Source organism: Barbus barbus (assembly GCF_936440315.1).
Source record: "Barbus barbus genome assembly, chromosome: 45".
NCBI classification, from domain to species: Eukaryota; Metazoa; Chordata; class Actinopteri; order Cypriniformes; family Cyprinidae; genus Barbus; species Barbus barbus.
This window is the reverse complement of record NC_136723.1, coordinates 20,156,394-20,164,514: the sequence shown is the minus strand read 5'-3', so window position 1 is coordinate 20,164,514 and position 8,121 is coordinate 20,156,394. Positions and strand designations below refer to the sequence as shown.

Here is an 8,121-nt window from a genome sequence, read left to right as displayed (position 1 = left end):
TTGATGATTATTTATTCTTTTACCAACTGAATTAAAAATGTCTTCAAGACATGAGATCAAACAGAAGTAAAACTGGAAATTTCCTTTGTCTGCATCAGCTAACTGTAGTTTTTTTTATATATATATAGTAGATGTGTGCTATAAAATGTTTAATATAAATTTGTTTTTATATTGGTGGAGTAAAAGGGGAAAAAACAGAATTAGGAGGGCTGCTGGGGAGTCCCGTACACCAGTGTCCACAGCATATAAGTGAAATCAGTTGTAGAAGAAAGTTGTTTGAACCTTGTTTACCAGAAGCATGTGATAAGTCTGGGCTCATTTGAATATAATATTGATTGTATTTGCTGTATGAGTGTGCGTGAAACACTGCAGCCTTTGAGAGTTAAAGCCCCAGAGCCTCTGATGGTCTTAATACAGCCCATGGCCACATTACGTTTCATCAAAGAGTCATAATTGTGATACCAAAATCTGATGAAAACATGCTATTGAGCCCACATAAAATATGCTGACACAAACATAAGACACAGTACAAATTCCAAAGTTTAATTGAAGCATGTAAAAACATGCTCTTCGTTAAAAAGGAATAGCCTGACACGCTCTGAACATCTGTAACACCTCAAGCACAAGCTTTTCAACCCAGAATGAGAAATAAAAATCACTGTTCAAGATAAAAGAAGAGACAGAATAGTTAAATGTAGCAACAACAACAAAAAACATAGAACTGCTGTATGCTTAAATGAGTAGTTTGTAGCATTATTACAAATTCTGTGATACTTTAATGTCATGCCATTTCAAACCTGTATGAGTTTCTTTAACAGGAAAATATATCAAATGCATTTGAATCATTTTGTGTTCTACAGAAGAAACCGAGTCAATGGTTTGGAGTGACATGAGGGTCAGTAAATGACACCGAACTATCCCTTTAAATGCATCACTTGCAAATGACAGAACAAAAGACATTTTAAATTAAAAATCATAAAGCACCTCATGAATACTGATCTGTTGTTAGCACAGCTGTTTAGAAAGCATCCATATATACAGTACAGTTCTGCAAACGATCAGCCAGATAATAACACTGAAATGTCAACCACATTGCTTTTTTTGATCAGTCATGCAGTTTCCTTTAATAGAGCTGTTCAGTCATGATGTTAATTTGTAGGCTAATTCTGGACTTTCTAATGGGTTGTATATGTGGCTGTTTTCAGTTTATAAGTGAAATATGGTCCGTGGTTAATTTAACTTGAAGAAACGTTCCTATGTTATAGACAACCGTCCGATTCTTCAACAAACTCACATGCTTGTAGTCGATATGCGTGCACTGTATTTTGGAGAATGTGAAAGTCTCTTCAAATGTTAACACACTTTAATTTACTCGAATCCAAAACCACTTTTCTGAACTCCCACTGGAAATGCCTTGAGGAATTTATGGACTTGCTAATTCTCTTCTGGGTTTTAGGAATACAGACCGAATGGACTATTTGATCAGTTTTGTCATTGTTTTCTTCCATTCTTGCAGTCACTTGAATGTTTTATCCTGCAGATGTTTTCCTGACATGTTCAAAAAGCATCAAAACTGAACCTGATCTCTGAAGTACTAAAGGATCTATAATACTGATGCTTCTGGTTTAAACCTTTCATATCTGCAAAGCTACGTTAAGATGCTAATAATGATACAATGTGAATAATTTACAGAATCATTTTTAATGAACAATGAAGCCATTAGGCATTAAAATGGCTACCTTTTAGCATAGAATAAATGTCAACAGACCGCTGAATTTTTGAATATTTAAACACGTAGTCTTCAATTATTTAATGGCCCAACGTCAGTTTCCACCCTCAAAAAAAATCTGCTTATTTAAAATGTATATAAAATAGCATGGCGTTACACAGTTTTAATATAATGGCATAGTTTATTATTTGCATCTTTTTTATTTTATTTACATAATCCTAATTCAGAATGCATTTATTAAATTTGTTTAGAATCAGCATAAAACAATTAAGTTCATTCACTTAAAAATGATTGAAATACAGCTAGCTGGGCAACAAGCAATATTGGAATAATTCAAATGTACGAGATTGATTTATTGATGATGATAAATATATAAACCTGGCTATTGTGTAAACTCATTCAGTTTATTAGTATTATTGCAAAAATCCTACCTGATATTGCGTGACTGATGAATATGCATCGCATTAAGTTTATTTGTTTGTATGAGCTGTGTAATCCAAATAGATGGAAATTTTCTATGCAAATCAAATACATCTAAAATTTTTCATTTTAAAAACTCCAAATGCTTATAATTTATAATCTCTCTCGGATTCTTTCATCTGACTCACTTTGACATTGTTCATTTGAAACCTCAAAACAATTCATAAAGAACATGGCAAGGTGATATTGAAAGTCAACAACCCCAGAGCTACTTCATGTGCAGTTTTAGAAAATTAACATCTTAGAATGTTTGTCAACCTAATCAGAATCCAGTATGCAATAATACAGTCACTGCCACATTAAATCCCGTTTGCAACCATTGTCATTTATAACAATCATGTTGCTCCTTTCTAATGCCTGAAAAATGTAGCGCTTAATTTTTGTAACCAGCAGCTTTTCTTGTGCAAATCATTTAGGTCTACTCAGTCCTGGTAGCACTGCGGTTCATCAGGGCCTGGGCGAGGTGGTGGACGAGAAGGGGGCGGGGCTCGTCCGGGCGGAGCCGCCTGAGGGGGCGGAGGCAAGGTGCTGGGTGACGAGGGTGGCAGGAAGCTTGTTGGTGGTGGTGGAGTGGGTGGAGAAGGAGGCAGAGTCACACTGATGTTCAGACAGGTAGGAGGAAGAGCTCTGGTTGGAGGTGGTGTGTAAGGAGGAGGGGTTATGGATGTTGGGGGCGGGGTTGATGGCAGAGGGGGCAGGGTGGAGGTTGGAGAGTGGGCGGAGCAGCGTGGGGTGGGCGGTAGGGTGCCCTGCGGAACAGGAGGGCATCTGCTGTGGGGGAGGCTGTAGATGTGGCTCGACGGGTTGTTGTAAAGCGGGTATCGAAGGGGCGGGGAGGATTTCACATGGGTAAATTTCATGCAGCGTCCCTGGAGAGTTAAACATTTACATTTCATTTGTAAAAGCTCTTAATGAATACATATGAAATAAAAACAGAAAACATTGTTTTGGGATATTTTTTCTTTTTCAGGACAAAGAATTAAGCCATGTTTTCTGGATGTGCTAAGTTTTTGAATAACATAAAAGGTGTTGATGTTGAAATGTGACAAGTGTGAGGTCAGTAAGATTTTTTCTATTATATCACACAATCCTAAACAAAAACGTTTCAGAGTTACCACATATTAAACAATGATAATAAGAAATATTTATTGAACAGTAAATCAGCATAGATTGATTTCTGAAGGATCATGTGACACTGAAGACTGGAGTAATGGCTGCTAAATTCAGCTTTGCCATCACAAGAATAAATTACATTTTAAAATGTTAAAATAAAAAAGTTATTTTAAATTGTAATAATATTTCACAATATTACTGTATTTTGATCAAATCAATGCAGTGTGCATAAGAGACTTTTCATAAATATTAAAAAAATTACCACAAACGTTTGAACGGTAGTGCATATTAATAGTTTGTTTTCTGATTATTCCAAGACATGGTTTTTAGGAAAATTAAGTACATATTTAAATAGTATGTCAAACTCTGACTTGACAAGATCAAGGAAAATCTGATTTCTTATGGCACCTCTAATAGTTTCTACTTGTTTAAAATCAGGTTGATTCCACAGTATGGCTTTGAATGATAGAAAGGGCATTCGTGAGATGAATCGAGTACAGTTTACTGTTTTGTGTTATATAGCTCAGTGCAGTTTAATATAGCTTTAATGAGTCAACAGAAGCTCTTGTTTGCCTGTGAAGATCCAAAGCAGTCGCATTGCTTTAATTTTAAAGGCCATCTGATTTCTGTCCAACTTTCTTGTTTTATTTACCACAGCAGATCAGACACCCCAAAACTCCCCTCTGTGCATTCTTCTGAGGGAAACGGGAGGGTGGTTAATGTTTTAAGCAGACTATGGTGCATTCCTTTAGGCAGGAGCAATATTAGCAGACTGGTCCTATTGGTCTGAAGCTGAGCCAGCGTCCTGTGTACCTTCACTCTGCCTCTGTTTCTGACTGCATTTATTGCTAACAGCTGGCCTCCTTTCATCCTCAATATGCATCACAATGTTTTCAAGTGTTCCTCACAATCTGCCTGCAACATTTTAACAAGAACAGATTCTGAAATAACCCAGAGGACTGCTTTATATTCAGCATTACCTTCTACTACCTTGTGTGGAAAGTTTTAGCCCTATGTGTTATAACTTGAAAATATTGTCACAGAGTTTATATGGCGAATATCTATGCTATAGGTTTGACGAAGTTAATTTAATAAATTATACGCTACATGTCAAACAACTGGAATAAGGATTTTTTTTAAAGAAGTCACTTATGCTCACTAAGGCTGTTAAAATAAATTAAAATACCTTTTCTCAAATATTTTTTAAAATGTTATTTATTCCTGTGATGGAACTTTCAGCCGAATTTTCATTCTAATATGCTGATTTGGTGCTCAATTAATATGATGTTTTTTTTTTTTTTGGTGCTTACTCCAAATTTCTTAGTGTACTGTGGTTTCAACAAAAATATTAAGCAGCAGCTGTTTTTAACATTGATAATAATATGAAATGAGCATTAAATCAAAGCATTTTAGAAGGATTTCTGAAGGATTATGTGACATTGAAGATTGGAGTAATAATGTTGCACATTCAGCTTTGCGTCACAGGAATAAATTAAATTTTAAATTATATTAAAATAGAGTTGTTTTAAATTATGATAATTTTACAGTTTTCACTGTATTTTTAATCAAATAAATGCAAGCTTGGTAAGCATAAGAGACTAAAAAATGTTATTGTTCCAAACCTTTGACCTGTTGTGTGCATATGCCACAAATTGACAACATTGTTAACGTTGTTCTAATACAGAGCATGTGTGTTACGTATGGCACTATTCATTACCTTCTCTCCCGGCTGAGGCCTCATCACAGATACGCGGTCATATCCTCTCCTAAGCCACACCCACAGGGCATCCAGTTTCCCCTGAAAGATCCGAACACAACAGATCAACACTTCAAAGCATGCTGGTGAGAAATTCAAGCTGCAAAACACTTCATCATCAATGCAAAGATGACTTTCAAGGTAATCTGTAATTGACTACAAAGAGCGGTACAGAGAGACTTACAGAGATCTTATGTTGAATTTTATTTTATGCACGTTGTTAACTGACAAGTTCCACTAATTTTCCAATTTCCTGTCAGGATCAAAGAAAAATAGTAAGCTGGTTGAATAGTAACACTTGGAATTTAGTGACGCGGACATCTAATTGACTGACTCTGATTCTTCGGTGTGTATTTTCAATTCAGTGAATATTAAAATTTCTCATTATTTGCGTGTAAAATCACTTTACTGAGTCATTTTTTTGCAGAATCTGGGCCAAATATACACAGAAGCTTCTCTTCATTTCTCTCAACCTATATGTGTTTAATTTCTCCCTCTCAGAGCGAACTGTCACCCAACATAATCCAGAGGAAAGAAGGTGGAAGAGAGAGAAAAGGAGTTTGTTTTGTTGGGAAATGGACCAGCTCTGCAAAGCTCATCTCCCTTGGGTCAGCTCAGTTCAGTGTCTGGTTCAAATTAACCCTCCCCTTCCATCTGACAGAGACATTATGAAACAATGCAAGAACCGCTTCCCAGACTGGCTGAGGCCACCACAGCACACGCCGCTTCTTCTGAGCACCTTCCAGTCTTCTGATAAATGACCAAGTCCTTTGTTGTCCACCAGATGACCATACCGTAAGCATGACACTGTACTGGGTCATCCATAGCTGTTGTTTAATGTGTTTTGGCGAGGACGCACTGGGATATGAATATTTTCTGTCTCACTTTGTGTTAATTCAACACCTTTTACGATGCCATCCCTGGCCAACGTAGACCAGCATGAATTTTCATTCTGGTTCAGGCTAGTTAGAGCTGGTTTGGTTCTGGTCAATGCCATGCTGTCACCAGCCAAACTTGATAAATTAAGAATAAAAATTAACTTTAGTAGACTTTATATTAACAGATAATAACTGAAGAAAAAAGGTATTCATTTATTTATTTTTTAAACAAAGTATGGATCGATGCATCGATCAAATGACTAACGATATGATTTCTCAACAACACAACAAAAAAATATATATATCTATAATACATATTAAAAGACTTGTTTGTTATAAAAAAAAATGGAATTTCCAGAGCTGTCATTTAAATTGATTTGATTATTTTGATATTATTTATTTTTATCTATTTCTCTATATCATTCTGTATTTTTGCAACACCTGGAGTACCAATTTTTTTGTGTAAATCCTACACTGAAAAAAAAAAGTATTTTCTATTAAACAATTTTCACTCAAAATATTGCTCATAAATTTCACACGTAATTACAAAGAAATGGCAAGTAAGGCATTGAACTGAATGTAAAAAATAAATTAAATATAGAAAGTATTTTATTATTATAGAAATTATTATTATAAATTGTATATTCTTATAAAATGTAGTCCAATAATCTTTATTTAAAACTTTGAAAAATTGAGTATATTAACATTGACAAAAAAAAACTAGATTACTGCACAAGCCAATGAAGAGCTGACGATTAATAATATTATGTGTGACTTGATTATTTTTCTCATTATTTATTGTTTTCTATTATTTAAAAACCTAAAGTGTATTTTTGTTGCGGATGTCCCAATTGGGATAAAGAATTTGCAATATTCAGATTCAAGTTCAATTAAATTAAATTTTGGTTGCATTTTTTAGTTAAAAAAAGTAACTAGTGTAAAATAGACACACAATATTGTAATATGAATATATCAATTGCATGCCCCTGAATCTAATCAAATCGTAATGGTTTTGCAGCACATCTTGAGGTACTGGCAAATAACGTATCGCTTTTAAGACATATTTGAACTTTTAAGACATTTAGGCCTGGATTCACAGACAGGGTTTAGACTAAAACAGGATTAGGCCATAGTTCAATTAGGACATTTGAGTCATTTTAGAAAAAACATTACTGGTGTGCATTTTGAGACAAAATAAAGGCACTGATATATTTTAAGATCAGTCAGAGCAAGTTTCTTTTAGTTGAAACAGCTCAGACTTAGATTTTAGCCTGGGATTAGGCTTAAGACTTGTCTGTGAACCCGGGGTTAGAATATCTAAATGTAATGCTTCAGTTTTCTAATGTTGAAAACGAAACCTGTGGTTGCACTTATAGTCCCCCTGAAAGTAAACTGATCTACCTTGATTGGTGAGTACCACTTCTGAGGGTAGATGGGTTTCCTCATGCCATTGTTTAGGGTCCGAGTGGTCGGAAACTCAAACTCTTGCTCTGGCATCTTCACCCGAGCATTCTTTGCCTTCTCCAGTTTGGCTCCTTCTTCAGTGGATCCCTTATCTCCCCAGCGCACCTGGACACACACATACTCATTCATATCATTGCAGTGGACCGGAGCAAATGGAAGCTGTTATTTTCTTTCCAGACACCCTTGCCTTACTTCCATCCTTTTAATGCCACCAGCTCCTCTCCCACCATAATACGAGGCGTCCACTGTCGGCCATTTCTTTTTTGGATAGGCTTCATCCTCTTCATCCTTCAGAGAAAGACAGTCTTAAGTTAACATGAATTATTCAATGACTTGATTTTATCAATCAAGAACTGTTTAGATAGCAATTCCATGTCAAATTCTGTTGGTTTTAAATTGTTACTGGAAAAACATTATGATGAACAATATGATGAAATATTGCTTAAGAATAAAGTTTCAGTAGAGGATGGAAAAAGACGCTGTGGCTCATGCTAGCCAGCCAAACGGACACTGTAATTATTAGGCAGATGATTTTAAGTGTTTGGAGGAGCTGATTACAAATGAATGCATCCTTTGTTTAATTCAATTATGCTCAAGGGCGCACAAAGTAATTATTTACTCTCACGAAAACAATCTAACGATAATCTTTTCCAAGCACGGACAGGAAATGATGTCAGCATGTACCTTCCAGTCATCTCTCT

At 35.5% G+C, this 8,121-nt stretch overlaps 1 protein-coding gene across 2 annotated transcripts in view; it reads right to left on the bottom strand.

The window, feature by feature from the left end:
* Positions 1–522: 522 nt before the first annotated feature.
* LOC306864270 (anthrax toxin receptor 1-like) overlaps positions 523–8,121 on the bottom strand; it is a 28,465-nt gene continuing 20,866 nt past the window's right edge. For both annotated transcript variants that reach the window (XM_079408187.1, XM_079408186.1), the window contains exons 15-18: positions 7,613–7,708; positions 7,358–7,525; positions 5,040–5,120; positions 523–3,078 (exon numbers count right to left, since the gene is read on the bottom strand). In XM_079408187.1, coding sequence (XP_079264313.1) covers positions 2,632–3,078; positions 5,040–5,120; positions 7,358–7,525; positions 7,613–7,708 — 792 coding nt within the window. In that variant the 3' untranslated portion in view covers positions 523–2,631. The remainder of the gene's footprint in view (positions 3,079–5,039; positions 5,121–7,357; positions 7,526–7,612; positions 7,709–8,121) is intronic.